This window comes from Chenopodium album, chromosome 10 (assembly GCF_948465745.1).
Source record: "Chenopodium album chromosome 10, dcCheAlbu1.1, whole genome shotgun sequence".
NCBI classification, from domain to species: domain Eukaryota; kingdom Viridiplantae; phylum Streptophyta; class Magnoliopsida; order Caryophyllales; family Amaranthaceae; genus Chenopodium; species Chenopodium album.
The window spans coordinates 26002973-26022611 of NC_137843.1; the positions used below are offsets into that span (position 1 = coordinate 26002973).

Sequence of the window (19639 nt, forward strand, 5' to 3'; positions counted from 1 at the left end):
TTTAATCCCAATTAATGGGTAGTCAAAATTACTTCAAGAAACTTAATTTTTAGCTTACTAACAAAAATTCCAGCAATATTAATTCATGAAAACATGTTGTAATTATACTTTAAAACCCTCAAATTAAAGGTTTAAACCACCCTAAATCATATTCCTTCAATAATCAATTATTTATAAATCCAAGGTTTCAAATTTGGGGCTTTTTAATTAAAATTAAAATCTGAAAATTATTCACATCACACTTAAAATCAATCATCATAAAATCATCACAAAACTCATAATTTATAATTAGATGTAGGATTAAACAAAAGAAATATAATAATAAAAATTTTATTTTATTTTTTCGAAGGGGGGTGGCCGCACAGCAGCCACGGCACCATAGCCGGCTGCTGGTGGCGCCGCCGCTGCTGCCGGCTGCTGCTGGTGGTGGCCGGCGGTGGTGAGTGCCGAACAAGGGGAAGGGGAAAAGAAAGAAAAAGAAAAAGAAATAAAGGAGAAGGGAGATAAAGTTTACCTTGGGTATTCTCCACTCCGGGCAAAGTTTAATTTGCCCAAGTGTTGAATATTTATACACCTTTCTTTAGAAACCCTTCTTACCTAAACTTTCCCTTTTTAATATTTCCTAATTCCTTTCCTAAAAAAATAATACTAAAATAAAACTTTCCTAAATTAAATCCCAACTTAATAAAATAATTAATTAAATAAAACTTTCCTTTTATAAAATATTTCCAAACTTATTTAAAATAAATAATTAAAATGCCATAAATAATCCATTTCAAATTATTTAAATACCTCACAGAATACTTATTTAAAATAAAATACGTATAAAAAATACGAGGTATTACATAGTGTCATAAAACAATTTTGGATAGAAAGAAGATTGTATGTGATGACTATATTACTCAGGCTCTTTATTTTGCTACTCGTGCCGGATCATGAGTAGTATCTCTTATTTTTGTATGGAAACCATTTTTTTAAAAAATGACCTAGTGTAACACTTAAACGCATACCCATGTTGAATATGAGATCCTGAATCCAAATAACATAGGCTATGACTCCTATGAGTATGTTACCTTCCGATATAAAAGTGGCCAACATCATCATAAACTGCAGTCATATGAGGATGATAAGTAACCTACTCAACAGAAACAAATGCAACAGCAAACAATAATGAAGTTTGGTATTTTAATTAATAAGAATAGAAACATGAGATTTGTTAGGAACAAAAATACTTGATTAATCTTGCTTGTGTCACTCAAGCTTGTCCAATTAGGCATGTGACTAATCAATCAGTAGGACCAGCCAACTCATCAAGATAACACCTTTAACAAGTGGCAAGAATATTGTCAATTCTACAAATACTTTATATAAATCAGCAATTATATCATCTACAATTATAAGTACCTACTAATTCTAGTTATTTTAGAGCAAAACTTATTAGCAGTTATATACTTAATCAGCAAGAGTATGCAGTAAGATTACTTTGCCAAAGCTCCATTGCTTGTGAAGTAAGAAAGGAATTCAAAGCGATTCTGTCGTGCCTCGAAAAGTTCCTGCATGAAGAATGACATCAGAAGCTGATATACCAGAATCCATAAATATGCAAGTAAGTAGGAACTATGCACTCTCACTAAATGGTAAACTTGTTTTCTGCTATGCTGATGCTTTTAGTATGCCCAAAAATAAGGTTTATTTCTGCTTTATCGAAATATATTCTGTGTTTGTGAGGAATCGATTTTGGATGATAACCTTCTGATCATGTTTAGAACTGACTTAAATATGCACTATAACAAAAGCATTGAACCTTAAGCCATTTTGTGCACAAGTTCTGAATCCACTTCTCAAATTCTGTGCTTTGTTTCATCGTCTGTAAAACAAAACATTATCGTTACTTGTATGTTGGAAAAAAAGTAAAAGAATCTAATAAATATAGAAGTTCCAGCATAGCAGCGTGGTTAATAATTGTTGAGCCCATGAGCAAATCCACATGAGTGAAAGTGTTATCCCACATTGAAAAGTGTAGAAAGTGTTGGGAAGTGTATTCCACATTGAAAAAATAAGAAAGTTATGTCCACTTTATAAAGCTAAGGGGCTACTCCCCTTAGTGCCATATGTTTTGAGGTGGAACCTCCTTGGTCGTATAAAGTGGACACTCGTGGCGAGTGTGGCCTAGACCCGTTTATCAATAATTCATTCTTAAATGAAAGTTTCTTGAAAATAGTTTGATTTTCATTGCAACTAAAAAGAAATGAAAAACCAATGATAAATCAAAATCCCAATTTGCATCTGAATCACAAGCAAGTTTACTAAAATTTATAGTTTATGAACCATCTTCAAAATTGCAAAGTATGAGTAAGTGATGAAATTTTAAGTTTATGCATGAATAGATAAAGCTATGACAGTCATTTGAGTAGATTAAATAAAGGACTCTCATGGTTCTTAAAAAGGTAGACAAGTCATAGCTGGAGATGCCTGCCGATCTTGATGCCATGATATATCTGTTTCTATTGGGCGTACTTGTTTTATAAATCGATGGAGTTTTAGTGAGGTAGCCTTTTACCACAAACATTGAGACCTATGCAGGGATAGTAATCATAATTAAAATAAATAAATAATCCAGTATAGATCGATGGAGTTTAATGAGGTAAAGATGTAGCTTTTCCTAGCACGTTGAGACCTATACAATAACTTTTAGAATCATAATCTCAAAATGTCTCTTTTTGGCATCTAAAAAACTAGAAAAGCATATTGGATTGATGGTAAGCTGAACTAGAGCATCATGTATTCAGACTGTCCATTACCATTAATTTTATTAGTTTTTTTATTATTTTTTTGAAACAAATTAATTTTATTAGTTTAGTATCCTGATAAAAGACATTCCATTATATTGTAGAAACTAAGCTATCATAAGTAATCATGAAATTATATCAAGTGCAACAGCTAATGACAACTAATCAATCGAAATAAAATTTACTATACATAAAATGTCTGCTAGCATCCGGTTCTTTCAGAACCATAAATTAGATACCAGTAGAGACTTGTTCCATGTGTAACTAGCACTTTTATGGTACTGAATCCAACTTGATAGTATAATTTATAATTTGCAACTATTGTTGTGTAAAACAACCTAAATGTGTAAAATGAAAGCTAGCCATAGAGTGTCAATACAAAATAGTAAAACTAATTTATCTTTTTAAGTTATAGTAGTGACTGTACAAGTAAAATATAGTGTTTGGATACCTGAAACTGGAACAGGTTCTCATGATTCTGAGACCATGACTAGTCTGAACTGTAAAGTTCAGTACCCTTGCTATTGTTTAATGGTTCGGTTGATAAAGACTCTTCATTCCTAACATCCACAAAAAAAAAAAAAAAGTATCAATTTCAAGTCAAATTTTTGTTACTGCATCAAAAGATCTGAAGTTTTTTTTTTTTTTTTTTTTTTTTTTTTTTTTTTTTTTTTTTTTTTTTTTTTTTTTTTTTTTGTGAAACCAAAGAACTGCAGTGACCAGGTAATTTTTAGAAATAGTACACATGTCACTGCTTAGGAAAATACAGCATTAACAAAGAGAGGCATGATTTATGAGGAGTATATTACAAAGTGGCATTCAACTTGAGGAGTCATCTTGTAACAAATAGAGTTGCAACAAAAATTAAGGTTCAAACTTCTACTGCAATCAACAATTTTCTTAAGAGAATAAATCAATGATTTTTTATTTTAGTGGAATAACAATAACGTTAAATTAATCAGTTTTCCTTTTAAGAAAAAGAAATTTCTATCTAGCGATAACACAAATGAGTAAATCAGTAAAGAACAAGAAATCTGTTCAGCCCTGATGGGACTCATTTTGCTCTGAACTGGCATTTATATTGAGCATCTTAAAATTTTGATGCTTCAGAAAGCTTATGCTATCTTTGCACAGGCAAGAGACGAGGAAGATATAGATAAGACAGACAGACAATGCGTCTTAAACACAGACAACCATCCAAAGGAGAACGCTGCCATAAAAAATGTGTTGCAGGCACATTATAAGCAAACAACAGAGACAAATGATGAGGAAAGAAAAACAAACATCAATGTAGGAAATGGAAACAGTGAATACACAGAAGGTGAATCTTTTTTGTACCCACCAGCTGTTGAAAAGGTTGCTTATGAAGACACGGTTAAACAGTCTAAATATTTCCCAGAAGCAATATTAGATGATGCAACAACCACGATATCAAAGACCAAAATCCAGCAGGACAGTAAGAAGGTTGCAACTGCAGAAGAGACAGATGAGTTGCCAACTGGAAGATCAGGTCTAGATGAAAAAGGCAGAGAGACTTCAGATAGCATGAAAATTGCTAATCAAGAAACTGAAAGTGGACATCATTATGAAGAAAAGGAAAGCGATATCAAAACTGACAATGATGCTTATAATGAAAATCAGGATAATTTCAATTTACATGAAATTAAGACAGTGGAACTTCCAGTTTGTGTCCTTGAGCAATTGGAGGGCTTAAAAATCGATTTGAAATCCGAAGACTTGGAGAAAACATTCCCAGCAGCAGTCGAAGGACCAAGGACCATGGCACAGAAAGATGAAGAAGAGAAGGTGGATTCCACTGGCCTTGCAGATATTATTAAGTCACATACATTTAGTTCCCCAACTGACAGTAATAAAGAGTCAATCTCAGAAACCGTAAAGGATATGAAGGAGCTAGGTGTCAGCACTTGGGAGAACATCAATACAGTTGGAGAAAAGAAAGGTGTACATGAAGTTGGCAATGATAATAATCTAGAAGAGGTTGAAGATACAAGTAGATCAAATATAATGTTGACTGAAGTAACAGACACAGACGGCAAGAACTTTGAAAGTAATACCAACAGCCACAGAGACAAAATTCACCGAGATGAAGGGGATCACAATGAACAAGATACTTTCATATGTGAGACTGACTCAGGAAATTCTGTCAATGGGCCTCCAGACACTGCCATGGCAGATGTTGAAGAATGCACAGTAAAGACAACGATTAGGCAGGAGGGAAGAGAGACAGAAAACCAGGAGGAAGTTTTGAAATTGAGCTTAGAATACATTGAGGCAGGTGAGACAACAGACGATGTCACGTACTCTGAGCAAGGAGAAAAAAAATTGGACATTGTTTCTTCAGAGGATCAAAGAAATGAAAATCACGCAGTGGGAGCAGGAAACTGTCACACATCTAGAATTTCGCAAGATGTAAGCCATCCCTGGTTTCTTCTAATAACTCAGTTTTAAAGTTTACTAGTCATCTTAACTCTTAAAACACAATTATGTCACATGTATATTGCTTTCAAAATACCGCTGAGGCTTTTATGAAAGAAACAACTGAAGTTAGAGGGGATGCTATATTTCAGAATGAAGATAATAACACAGAAGCTATAGAGAGCGGGGATGAAAAGCAAGATTTATGCACTGAATTTCAACAAGAAGAAGAAGAAAATCAAGAGATTGAACTTTCAAAGGAAGAGAGCTTTCACAAAGATCAAGCCCCTGAAGTAAATAAAACCAAAGAATTCACACATTCAGAAGAGAAATCTGATGAAGACATGAAAAATAATGGTGCTGGCTTTACAACAACCATAGCAAAAGAAGAAATGGTGAAAGAATTTATGGAGCCTGATCCAGAAAAGAGACCAGAGATGCAATATGAAAAGGAATCAACAGAAGCTGAAACCAAAGGGAAGGCTTCCAACAACCATTTACAGGAAAGAAAAATAGCCAGTAAGTGTTATAACAGTTCATTTCTTATTGATAGATCTTAGTGCTAATAGAATTAACAGTAGAGATATACATGCTATTATATATACTAAATTCTTATTTGTTCAATAAAGAAAGATGCAGAAACAATTGAAATGAACATAAACATTGGTTGAAACAGCATCCTAACTATCAGTGACTTTCATTAACCTTCTATAATATATAAAGGTTTGCAAAATAATTTCCCAGAGAATATACAATGACAGTAATTGCATGATAAGGAAATAAGATGTCGACATCAAAATGAAGCAGTTGTATCACATGGTATATCTGTATGAAGACAATATCTTTGTTTATAATTGTCTTCCTTTTATAAACCCATCTATTATCACAATGACAGTTAAAACCTACCTCTATGAAAACCAAAACATGAGGTTTCAGGTTATACTAGATTCTAGAAGTTGCAATGCTTATATTCTTTTAGAACTAGCACTCTGTCTAAAATATCGCCAGTCAAAGTATGCTGATCACATAAATCTAATCAACCCTACACCAAGTAAGCATTAAGCAACAACATTGTCATTGGGTATGAATAATAGCACACATCACCAACTCTATCTTTTAATTGGGATGTAGTTTAAGATACTGCATTGATAGCATAGATATGTAACGTGCAGGTGATGCAAAGGAGGAACCAATTTGTAAAGATGACTCTACATCAGTCAATATTTCTCCAGAACAATCAGCTCAGAGAAATGAGCAATCGAGTTTTGAGGTAAAAGAAGCAGAAATCAGCAGGGAGGAGAAGGAACAATGCATTGATCAAGATGACTTCCAGAGTAAAAATCCAACTACTGCACAGGTATGAAAGAGATAATGAAACTTTAAATGGACAGCTTTATCAATCTTGTGATACATTTGTGGTAAGTTGACCATCATCCATCACTAGGATCAAAATGGATCAACACTCTTGAAGGAGGAACATACATATCATATTATCATGGAAGATTCTATTGATAGAAGTATGGATGACAACTTTCAAAAAGATGAGCTACAGAATCAAATATCCGATGAGAACCATTCTGAAAAAGCAGAAACAAACCAAGAGATTGCTGAAGCAGATGCAACAACAGACAAGCAACATGAAAATCTTGAAGATGAGGATATATACAATCTAATAAATGGTGTTCCAACAGAGAAAGTAAGAACTTGTTTTGTTTATCATTCTAGTTACACCCCACCCAATGGAAAACAATGATAATTAAAAAGAATGAGCTAAGGTATTTAAGGTAATTAAGCCCCATTTATGGGATTAAGGCTTTGATTGATTGATTGATTTGAAGGTATTGAAAGAATAAGATCAGCTTGAAAGGAAACGCCTCAAAAATTTTATGGAGAAAAGAAATAGAAGCTTTTCTCCGAGATAATTGTAATAATTTTTGGGCCAAAAAATATTGAGCCACATAATTCTTAATTCAAATCGTTTCAAAACAGTTTACCATGACACTTACCAAGGAATTTTTCAGGACATAAAAGCAGAATTAGCTATCACTGAAGTACAAATGGGTAACGAAATTAATGCACAAATTGGTTCCGACGAGATTCATGAAGAAAAAAAAGTCACCAAGGAGGAGATTGTGAATCAAAGCTCCAAAGAGAGCAACTCTTGTGGTGAAAAACAAGGTCAAGAGATCACTGAAGCAAGTACACCAGTTCTAAGGAATGATGAATTGAAAAGGATAGCTTATGAAGACATTCATGTCAGTGAAGTTGAGGAAGAAGCAGCTTTTGATAAACAAAAATGTAGCAAAGAGACCGAGGATCAGACAACAAATGGTGGTTTCACAAACATGGTCAGTGGACTAGATTTTAAACAAGCAAATGAGAATCTCATAAGCATGGTGGAAGATATGTATCAGGTAACTTATAAACTATTAGTCATCCACTCATCCATGCATACTTCCAGTCATATTACACGCCTCTTCCCTCCATAAGATGAAAAACCTGATATCTATATATGTTTACGAAATAACTGACCATGGCCTGCTGATTTTCAGGTCACAAATGCTGAATCTGACAATTTAAACATACTACAAGACAAGCTTCATGAACAAACTGGTTACAATCCTGATCACAAAACAGAAGTGGACAATAATGTGGAATATATGAATCAAAGCTTTGGAGAGGGAAACTCTTGCAATGAAAAACAAGATCAACAGAAGGCTAAAGCATCTACACCACATATAGAAGCAGAATTTCCCATTTCAAGCAAAGGTGAATGCACTAGGGTTTATAGTGAAGAAGTTCAAGTAATTGAACTTGAAGAAGCAGCAGCTATTGACAAACAGCCATTTACATCACAGACTCATACCATACCTGAGGTTGGAGAAGAGATAAATGCAAGTTCCAAGAGTGTATTGGAAGATTTGAATCAGGTAACGTATATTTGTCATGCTTGACCTAGTCAATCAAAGGGCTTAATATAGTATATTGCTTTTCCATTACACAAAAAGAAAAACATAGTCTTCCTCATTATACTTAGTTTCTGTTGGAAACAAAACCATTATTGCAGGATAAAAATGCTCAATTGAGCAGCACTGAAATAGAAAAGGATGAAAAAGAAAATGAAGAAAATTGTTTTAGTGAGATTCATCAAACAAAAGCGGTCAACAGTAAGGAGATTCTGAATCAGAGCTTCGAAGAGAGCAATTCCTGGACTGAAACGCGAGATAAAGAGATCACTCAAGCATCTACACCACCTCTAGGAGCCGAAAACATTCAAGTCAGTGAAATTGAAAAAGAAATAGCAACTGGGGCACTTGAGCAACAAATCATTGAAAATGAGAACTCCATGAATACAGTGAAAGATGTGGATCAGGTAATAAAAGTTATCCATGAACGCCTCCTAGTACATTTATGAGCTTCTCTATTGCAATAGCGGAAACATCAGCCTCAAACAATTTTTAATTATCATGAAACTAACTAGGTGCAATTTCAGAACATGAATACAAGATCAATAATCACTGAAGCGCAAAAAGATGAGCAAACTGGTTCCAATGAGAATAACGTAATGGGTGAGGCGAACAATGAAAATACTGCGATTCAAATATGTGAAGTAAGTAATCATTGCGGTGCAAATCAAGATCAAGAGGCTTCTCAAGGATTTACACATCTTATGAAGGTTGAAAACCTTGTTCTAAGCAATGAAGAATTCACAAGTATCACTAGTGAAGGCATTAAAGTCAGTGAGGTCAGTGAAGAAGCAACAATTGACGAACAACAATGTATGTTAGAGATTACAAATAGGGAAAAAACAGGTGTCGAGGTTTTACTAGAAAAGGAGAATTCCATAAGCATCATGGAAGATGTGATTCAGGTAACCTTTTAAATTTAACATGCATGACCTTGTCTGTCGGAGAACTTAATCATCCACAAACACTCGCGTGTCGTAATTTTATTTTTCTCTCTATTTTATATGCAACAATTGACGATGGGAGTAATCATGGGAATTCAGGACTTAAATGCCCAAAGCAGCAGCATTGAAGTACAAAAGACTGAAGATACAAATGCAAACTCTTCTTCAAAGGATTTTAATGAAATACAAGCAATTAACCATGAGGATTTTCTGAATCAAAACTACAAAGAGAGAAACTCTTGCAGCGAAGAAATAGTCAAGGATACTGCTAAAGCATACACACCCCAGCTAAAAGCCAGAACCTTTGATCCAAGCAATAATGAATGCACATTGATGCCTAGTGATGAATTAAAAGCGCGCGAAGATGACAAAAAAACAACAATTCAGGAGCAACAATGCTGTGCAAAGAATGAGTATCCGAATGGCATGTCTTCAGATGAGGTCCTGAGAATGAAGAATGTAAAAGGGAATCAGAATTTTATGAACATAATTAAAGACATGGACCAGGTAACTTTTTTTCACAATAAGTCATCCGTACACACTTCATTATTCCATTTCAAGCCTTTTGCCTCTCCACATGGCTGGAGAACTTATTTCATGCCTCATAATTCTCAAGTTCAAATCCTTACAAGAAAATTGACCATGTACCTAACTTGAAAATTTCAGGACATGACATCTGAATCAAATAGCATAGATGTACTACAGGATGAGAATACACACAATCAAGCTGGTTCAAAAGACATTCATGAAATAGAGGTGATCCACAATGAGGAGATTGTGAGTCAAAGCAGCAAAGAGAGTAAAGCTAGCAGCGGAAAAGAAGATCAAGATTTTTCTCATGCATCTACACTACATCTTGAAGCCGAAAATGATGTCCAAAGAAATGATGAATGTACTAGTACATGCAGTGAGGATACTCAAGTCATTGAAGCAGTAGGAAAAGCAGCAGTTGAGAAGAAGCAATGTACTTCGCAGGATGAGGATCCAAATAAGACAATTGATGTGTCTTCAAATGACATCACAAGAATGGAGATTGTACAAGAAAATGAAATTTTCATGAACAAAGTGGGTGATGTAGACCAGGTAAATTTATCAACAACAAATCATCCATTTACACTACTTAGTCGCATATTTAGCTTCCCCACCTAGAGGTAACGATTTAATACCTCTAATATTTTAAATGCTCGATCAATTAATTAATTTCAGGGATTAAATGTTGTATCAGACAACATTGAAGTACTACAGGTGGAAAACACAGATGAACAAACTGGTACCAAAAACATTCACGACATAATATTGGTCAACAACGAGGAGATTATAAATAAAAGATCTGATGAGAAAGACTCTTTTTGTGAAAAGAAAATTCAAGAGACTTATGATGCATGTGCACAAGTAGAAGTTATACATCATGCTCCTACCCAAGATGAATGCACTACGATCTGTAGCGAAGAGTTTCAAGTCAGTGAAGTGGAGGAAAAATCAACAATTGACAAAAACCAATGTAGTTCAGCGACAGATGATCCAAATAAGACAAGAGAGGGTGTTTATTCACACAAGGTTAGAGTAGTAGAGACTTCAGTAGAAAATGAGAACTGCATGATCATACAAGTAACTTTAATTATGCTTGACCTAGGATACAAAGAATCTTAAATCATGCTTGACTTAATCAATTCAGGGACGAACTTAGTCATCATTAAAGTACCTAATTACAATTAGTTTTCCAAAGCAATATGCACTGGTTAAATTAATCTTTTTAGTGTGAATTAGTCATGAAATTAACCAGAGAAATTTCAGGACATGAATTCCCAATCAAATGCTGTACAAAAGGATGAGAAAACAAATGAACAAATTTTCTCCAATGAGATTCATGAAATGGAAGGGTTCAGCAATCAGGAGACTGTGAATCAAAGCTTCAAAGAGAACGACTCGTATAGTGGACAGCAAGATCAAAAGAGTTTTCCATCATCTACACTGCTTCTAGAAACCACAGACCCACTTTCAAGCAATGATGAGTCGACTAGGCCACCAAGTGAAGAAGTTAAAGTTGGTGAAGTTGAGGAAGTTGAGGAAGAAGCAGTGATCGTGGAGCAACGATGTAATGCTGAGAATGGGGATCTTGATAAAATTAAAAATGTTGCTTTGCCAATTGAGGTTGGGAGAGCAGATATTGTACAAGACAATGAGAATCATCATAACATAGTGGAAGACGTGGATCAGGTAACTTTTACCCTTAACCTTGCCATTCTATTAAGTTTGGTCATTCATTGAGACTTCCAATAAGCATTGGGATTGTTCTCTCTGTAGAATTCAGAAAGTAAATTATTAACTACTAACTTGTATATTTCTAACTTTTACTAAACAATTGTCCATGTACAAAAGAAAGGGACATTCCAAGACATAGATAATCTCCTCGTTGAAGCAGACAACATTGAAGGACAGAGGGATGAAAAGGCACATACAGAAACAAGTTTATATGAGATCCAGGACACAAAAGTGGTCAACAAAGAGGAGACGGCCAATCAGAGCTCTGAAGAGAACACTTGCAGTGAAAAACAAGATCAGGGTACTGCTGAAGCATCTGAAGTTCGAAGAAAAGACGAACGCACTAGAATCAAAGGAGAAGACATTCAAGTCAGTGATGTAAAGGAAAAAGTTGCGGTTGAGAAGCTGGAACGTAACTTAGAGACTAACAATGTAAATAAGATAACAAATGGTATTTGTCCATATGAGGTCAAGGGACTGGAGATTGAACAAGAATATGAGAGTTCCATGAACATTGAACAAGATCTGGATCAGGTAACATTATTAAAAGTTAGTAGTCTAAGGGCACCACTAGTCACATTTCAAGCTTTTGCATCACACACATGTAATAGGATTATATGTGCTGCATAGTTAATACTCCATTGGTTCTAATTTTTAAAATAATTGACCCCGTAACAAACCAAGAGAAATATTAGAGTAAATAATAGTAAGTGGGAAAAGTGTTTATATTATATGACAAAAAAAATCTTAAAGAAAAATTGTTTGCTTCATGATTGTTAATTTAGAACTTTTTTTCAAAACTAATTGACCATGTACTAAACCAGGGAAATACACAGGGAAAACTTCTTCAATCAGAGAGCAGTGAAGTGCAGGAGGTTGACCAAACACATAAGAAAACTTGCTTGAATGATTTTGATCAAACAGAAGCAGTTAGGCAGCATGTAGAGATTGAGGATCAAAGTTCCAAAGAGAGCGACTTTTGTAATGATAAAGAAGATCAAGAAATTGCTAGAGCATCTAAGCCAGATATAGAAGCTGAGTATCCTGTAATAGATAAAAGTACCATGATCTCTAGCAGTAAAGTTGAGGAAGAAGAAACAATTGAGATACAGCAATGCAACTATGAAGATACAAATGACATAAAACATGATGTGTCTTCATATGAGGTCAGACTATAGTTGGTTTCTCTTTTCTCTATAGTTTTATATCAATACAACAAGATATATGCATAACTTAAAAATTATTAGCTGACAAATAAATATGATCATGTATCAGGGAATTAAGATAGATAATGTTAGTGAGAGCAAACTTAATCAACCTGTAGGCACTGAAATATCTGGACAAAACGGTAATATAAAGAAGGATGGTTTGGATCTAAGTCAATCTTCTAAAAAGTCGAATGACCAGACACAATTAATAGAATTCAACAAAGCAGCAGGGTTGGAATCAGAGCATAAGCATGAAAATGAGGATCCAAGGGAAATGACCAACCGCTTCGAAGAAGAGGTAGATCCCCCTTTGTTTTGATGCATCTTTGATTTACCACACAGCAATGAAATACCTACACTTTTACCAATAAGGGATAAATTATTTAGATCTAGTCAAGATTTAGTACAAGAATATTTATTTCAATTGACACACAGAAGAAAGTTCCTTTTTCACTAACAAGAATCCTATAGAGCAGAAATACAAGTGTCAGAACCATCATTCTTAAAAGTTATTGGTAATTTATCAATCATAAAAAGAAGAAGGAAGTGTCAAGAAACAGATAACTTACAGTGTAACTTTTTTTTTTTCCTGTGGGGAATAGAATCCAGAACCAGCTTCCTCTATACTAGAGGATAATGATATCTAATCGTTCTGTCAAAAAGCACAAAACAAATAATTAGTTACCAAGTCAGGCTCAAAAACATTTATGCCAAGTGATACCATATTCATTTATTTAGAAAAAGACTAAAATGGTGTAAAATGATTGTGATGAACCAGGTGAAACATACTAATAAATCAATCTCGACTAATGAGATAGACACAGTCATTGAAAAGGTCGAGGAACTAGGTGCATCAATTGCAGGTGAGGTATCAAGCGTGCAAAATGTCTTGGCCCCCGAATTTGGCATTTCAAGAGAGAGCATTGACAAGGAGGACAAACAGGTGGTTGATACTATTAAAACCACGGCTCTTTTGGAAAGAAACAATATGAAGGCCCTTGAAGTCAGTTCAAATGATGAAATTCAACATTTAAGTGTCATAAAAGAGTTTACTCAAAAGGTTGAAGCCTTTGAGATCGTAGTTGCAGAAGAGGTCGAACTGATTAAGCTAACTGAAATAGATCATGACTCCCAAGATAATAAGGCTTCTACAGAACTACATGCAAAGAAATTTTTAGAAGACCAAGAGTTTGATGATGCCAAACATGAAGCAAAACTTTCCAAAGCTACAATATCTGATGTAAACACTCAAGGTGTCACTGAAATAAAAATATATGAGGCTGTACAAAAACATATTTGGCAAGCTAGTGAACCACTAGACCAGCTGCAAGAGCCATCATCTAAAGAATGTGAGCAAACGGTTGAAAGTATAAAAACTGAAGATAAAGATGAAAGCACCTATACAATGAAAGTTCAGAAGGATGAAAAGCCAAATGACTTGTCTGAAAAGACATCACAAGGGACATGCTTGTTAGAAGAGGAACAAAGAGAGCTAGAAGTATCAAACTCCGATTTGATACCAAGTGTGAACTTACTGGAGTCAGTAGCGAAAAATGTGACAACAACAAATATATCACACAAGCCAGAGCCTGAAAACGAGTCATCAGAATTTCAAGGTGCAACTTCTGCCTCAGAATATGAATTAAATTCAGGACACGAGATGTCAATATACAGTTGCTCACAAGAGAGCAAAAAGGTGAATGAATGCCAGTCTTTAGAGAAATCAGAACAAACCAATGATATTTCTCTTCAACATGAATCATCACCTGAACTTATTTCCGAAAGAAATGTTGTAAATATGTGTGAGCTAGCCTCTGATATTCAAGGAAAAACTGAAATCATTGAGCATATTGCTAAACAATATGATCAAGAATTGATAAATTCAGAAGATTGCAACGAAGAAAAAAAAGAAAAGGCAGCAAATACTAAGCTCATAATGGGAGAAAATAAAAGCAAGGAGGACCATGAAGAATGCAAAGATTCAATATGTGATACTACAATTACAAAGGTAAGAATCACCCATAAAAAAAAAAAAAGAAAAAGAAAAAAAGGAAAAAAAAAAAAAAAAAAAAAAAAAAAAAAAAAAAAAAACTTCTACATATTTGTGGTCCACACTGACAACTTTAAATTTAATATAGGAAAAGATGCAGATTAGAGTACTGTAATAGAAACTTATAATACAACCTCATTCAGATTTTTAAGGGGTAGGGTAGAGTAATTAACTAAGTAAACATTCAATAACATAGAACTTATTAATAGGGATATAAAACTTATTAATAATTACCCATGTTATTCAAATAAGTTGTTAAATCAAGACAATTTTTTGTGTTACAGGAAACATAACAGGTGTACAAAAATATAAGTAGTTGAAACATTCCTTGACTTGATTATAAACACTTCTTGAGCTGTTAGGAAATTTCCTAAAAACCAAGTTATGGGGTAATGGGAAATATAGAAGTGTAGAAATACAGTGAATTGAAACACTCACGAAGTCATGGACTATTATAAAAACTTCCTTGAATTTTATCCGTAGTAGATGCCAAGTTATAATGCTCACCAGAACTGACCCATTAAGTGAACCAGGTGCGCTCTATTGATGACTTTATGAAGGAAGCTTATAAGCAACCAAGTGAGAAAAATGCTTTTGAGCAAGTTAATCACCTAGTTCAAAGCAATGAATTTCTACAAAAACTCACAGAATCCAATGAGATGAATGGATCAAATTCACAAGTGGCTCTTCTGCAAAGAGACATGGGGGATGATTTTGATATCAGCACATTTGTGGAAACTCAGAAGATAAACGACAGGCAAACGTTTCCTCCAAAGGTTGTAGAGATTGATATATCATCTGCAAGAGATGCCGAAGAAATTACGGATGTTTCTGAGTTAGAAAGAGGTACAAGTGATGCGAGTTCAAAAGAAACCAAAGCAAATCAGTTCTCAGAAAAGCTGGAGCAAGATGATGCAAAAGGAGGAATTAAATTTCAAGATCAGATGGCTATTCACATGCATTACCAAGATGTCACAGAAACAGATGTTGTAGCAAGGCACATTTCCCAGGCAAATGATACAGATGAGAAACTTCAGGCACCAGCGTATCAGAACCTTGAGGAGACAAACGAAACTACTAAACCAGTTACAGAAATGGAAGGGAAAACGGATGATAGCTTATCTGATAAACAAGTGAAAGAGATATGTGTTCCAGAAAAAGAGCAAAAGGAGCTTGAAGTCCTAAATTTGAAAGATGAACCTATAGACGACTCACTGTCAAAGCAAGAACTAGTAGAAATAATCCAGACAACTGGTGATTCAACAATACGCGAGCCTGAAGACCTGTCAGAGACTACTAATTCAGCGGAGTTAGAGACTACTAATTCTTCATCAAAGAGCGAGACAAGCACAGAACCAATTAATTATTCTAAGCCTTCCTCACAAACAAAACTAAATAAAACCAAGGTGCAGGATTTAAAATCCACTGAATACCATGAGCTGACAAAACGTTCTCAGCAGACACCAGAGCCCAAAACTGAGGAGCTGGCTAAATCAGAAAAGACACTTCAGGAAAAGGATCGCCGAACAAAAAGCAAAGAGCTCCTAGCAGAAGACAGAAGTTTGAACAACTTTGGAGCACATGAAGCCGTGACAGATGTGGTGAATTACGATAAAACTGCAGTAAGTACCTTTTGTTGACATCTTGTGGTTATTGGAAATACGGTATCTGTTTCTTTTTTTCCACTCTTCGTTTATTTCATCTACTTCTTTCATCCTGCAAATTTAATGCATAGCCATAAAGCCACTCCTCCACCTATGGACCTGGTAATGCAATACTATAAACATTAATTGTTTCAGAAAACCTTACACGTAAGACTTTCTCATTTCTACAAAGGAAAATAAAATGAAGATGGGTGGAACATGGGTTGAGTAATATAGATTCTGCAATTTTTTATATTAAATTTCTATTCCAGGATATACAGTGACAATGTTCTTTCAATTGTACTCTTTATAGAGATCTAAATGCTAAGTGGCTAGCTGTAGAAAACTTTGTTCAATTAAGCATAAATTATTTTACAAGCACTAAACAGTTAATTACTAAATCAGAAAAGCTGGATCCTTTGCTTGAAAACCGCCAGTGGGTGACTAATCAGCAATTAAGCAACATTTATGTAGTTTTTTGGCTATTGAATTTATATTTACAACCAAAAAAAAGTTTACACACAACCACCAAAACTGACTACACACCAAAAAACTTATAGAGCATCTCAATTCTGAGCTTCTACCACCACCTCTCCACATTCCAGGAAGCCACTATATTATTACATATTACAAATTCTCTCTCTTTTGACCATAAATCACTAAAATACTAGTGACAAAATATTTTTTCCCAATAGTTTTCTTCATATAGATCCTATATCAAGTACATATTTTGTCTGTTTCTTAGGTACTTTCGAAGGATCCTACACTCGCACAACAAAACCTGCAGGAAACTGTGTCACATGATAACGTAGAAAAGAGGAAAATGGGGGAAGAACAGGTGATGATGACTGAGTTCAGCAATTCATTTGTCGATGATGGAACAGATGCCAAAGCTACAAGACAAGGGCTACTTAAGCAAAAGGTATACTCATCTTCTTATCAATATAGATCTTATAATATTATTTTAACCAGCAAAAACAATAGAATATGATAATTTCTGCTCCACAGGACTCCGAAGGAGTAAACGAAATCCAGAATATGAGAGAACTCAACTTTCTATATATTGAAGAAAAAGAGCAAGAACACCAAGAAAAGTGTGAAAAGCTTCTGGACTCATCTCAATTTCAAGAATCACTAAGTAATGTCCCTAAAGAGGCAAGCATTGATGATATAAAGCAACTAAAGGCTGATAATAAAGAAGAACACAATGAAATTGAAGCATATGCACAAAAGTGCTTATCTACAATCGAGTCGAAAAGAATTGGAGTCACCTCAAATGATCCTGTCAAAGAAAACTCAGAGAGTGCAATAACAGTTGAAAATTCCAGCATTGCAAAGAGCGGGTATTCAGAACAAATACCCGAAAACCTGAACAAAACCCAAATCAACTCAATCACATTGGATACAACCAACAAACAACAAGAAATCATTCTACACGAAAGAAGAGAAGATGCAGCAGAAAAACCCAAATCAAATGAGGAAAATGACAATGAACACGAAGAATCGGAACTGAAGTTACCTCTAATATCAGAAGATTTAAGGGAAATAGACCCAAAAATAACCCAGAAAAGATCACAAAACATATTATCAGGAGTTGGGTCAAAAGTGAAACATTCAATTTCCAAAGTTAAGAAAGCCATAGCATGCTCATCATCTCAATTTGAACCTGAAGAAGTCATAATAAAGCTAAATAAGAATAAGAAAAACTAAGATAAGCCATAAACATAGCTTGAATTGTTCTTCAAAAAACATTTTTTAGTGATTTTTAATAATGCTGCTACTATATGTAATTTTGCAGAACATTGATATTGCTTATTGTGAGGTTGAATTTGTGTAATTGAACGTGAGTGATTGAATTGTATTAAGAGATTACCAAGAAAACCAATTTCGAAGCTGAACGAAAATGTCAATTTTACACTGAAACAAAAAAAAATGATCTTTGTGGTGTGATCATTTGCATTGTATCCAAATTTGTAATGCTTTTGTTAATATTGTGAGGTTGAAATTTTGTTATTGAAACGTGAGTGATTGAATTGTGTTGCTCTTTTTATTGCCCTATTCCCCAATTCTAGGTTTTTTAAGAGCATAATCAATGGACGGCCAAGATAGAAATCGTTTCTTAGAGCATCACATTAGTGGGAAAATAGGCTCCCCATTTGACAAAAAATGAAAATGAGGATCTTCCCACCAATGTTACTCTTTTCCCATTTATTGAAAGCGAACAAAATGATTGCCTACAAGTAGAGGTGTTAATTCGGATAACCGGATGGAGTTTGGGTCGGGTCTGTTCGGGTCGGATCTGTTCGGGTCGGATATGTTCGGATCAAAATTATCCTTTTAACTCGGGTCGGGTCGGATCGGATCAAATTTGGGTCGGGTCAAATTCGGGTCATGGTCTATCGAGTCCGGGTCGGATATGGGTCGGGTCAACTCCAGATCGGTTCACTTTCGGATCGGATAAATTTGGATCGGGTTTAAAACGGGTTTAACCGGATAACTTCGGGTCGGATGAATTTGGGTCGGGTTGATTACGGTTCGGATGATTTCGGTTCGGTCAAGTTCGGTTTGATTAAGATAAGGTTGATCCGTTGATTCATTAAATGGTCAGTTTCAATTCAATTCTTTTTTGTGTTTGGCTGGATTTTGGTCGAGCTGACCAAATTCATATCCAAATAAGGTTATTTTTAATCTAGAGATATTATTGAGTTTTTACCTTATTATTGGTTCAATATGATTATTAATTACGAAGCACGAAGTTTTAGTTTTCTCATTTGATCAAGTTATGTATAATTTTTATCTTAAAGAAAAATTGAGATTGAATAATTATTGATAACTTATCATACTTATATAAGTGAGACCAAGCTAGTGATATATTAAGTTATTAACGAGTAATAGTTACATATGGTGATATATACAAAAAAGAATATCAATTTTTTAAGGTTATTACAAGGTTACAACTCTTCATCAATTGTACAATCTTACGAGGTTATGAGTACTGTACTATTAGTTTAGTTTATTACTAGTTCAATTTGTATAAGATATTTGTTAGAGTTGTTAGAATTACTTTATTACTAATTCAATTTTTATATTAAAAACTTGACATTATACATATTGATAGTTAATTGTTACTATGTACATTCTTTTTATTTGAGCATAAATTATTGCATATGTATGTAGTGTGTATATAACCGTACGATGTATAATGCCTATAATTCTAGGATAATGCACAGTTGTAGAGGAAGTAGTAATGAAGGAATGTTGTGTATTTGTAAATACATAACAATGATTAAAATGTTCTAAAAAACACATGGTAGAGAGAGGAAAAAGGAGAGAGATAGGAA

At 34.4% G+C, this 19639-nt stretch overlaps 1 protein-coding gene and 1 long non-coding RNA gene across 5 annotated transcripts; one reads left to right on the forward strand and one right to left on the reverse strand.

Annotated features, from left to right (window-relative positions):
* Positions 1–1415: 1415 nt before the first annotated feature.
* LOC145562375 (uncharacterized) lies at positions 1416–17954 on the reverse strand. Its single transcript, XR_014094354.1, has 8 exons — positions 17818–17954; positions 17570–17666; positions 16286–16418; positions 13175–13257; positions 12889–12963; positions 3241–3349; positions 1805–1867; positions 1416–1553 (listed from the first exon to the last, which is right to left on the reverse strand). It is a non-coding gene; the product is annotated as an uncharacterized LOC145562375 (long non-coding RNA).
* Positions 1423–18317, forward strand: LOC145562373 (uncharacterized). Of its 4 annotated transcripts, none has more exons than XM_081622626.1 (20): positions 1423–1606; positions 3924–5219; positions 5378–5744; positions 6398–6582; positions 6670–6921; positions 7247–7639; positions 7778–8155; positions 8293–8598; positions 8719–9096; positions 9235–9642; positions 9802–10218; positions 10342–10692; positions 10930–11352; positions 11515–11931; positions 12222–12563; positions 12673–12903; positions 13384–14613; positions 15189–16277; positions 17044–17220; positions 17307–18317. In XM_081622626.1, exons 1-20 carry the CDS (start codon positions 1565–1567, stop codon positions 18006–18008), a joined length of 9384 nt encoding a protein of 3127 aa, XP_081478752.1. In that variant the 5' UTR covers positions 1423–1564; the 3' UTR covers positions 18009–18317. The 4 variants fall into 4 exon arrangements, with proteins under 4 accessions (XP_081478752.1, XP_081478753.1, XP_081478755.1 ...); XM_081622627.1 differs by having other exon boundaries at positions 12234–12563; XM_081622629.1 differs by lacking the exon at positions 13384–14613.
* The last annotated feature ends 1322 nt before the right edge of the window (positions 18318–19639 follow it).

Coding starts and splice junctions, on each gene's coding strand:
- LOC145562373 (XM_081622626.1), top strand. CDS start 1,565: ATGACATCAGAAGCTGATATACCAGAATCCATAAATATGCAA. Junction 5,745..6,397: donor ACAGGAAAGAAAAATAGCCA/GTAAGTGTTATA, acceptor TGTAACGTGCAG/GTGATGCAAAGGAGGAACCA. Junction 11,932..12,221: donor TTGAACAAGATCTGGATCAG/GTAACATTATTA, acceptor GTACTAAACCAG/GGAAATACACAGGGAAAACT.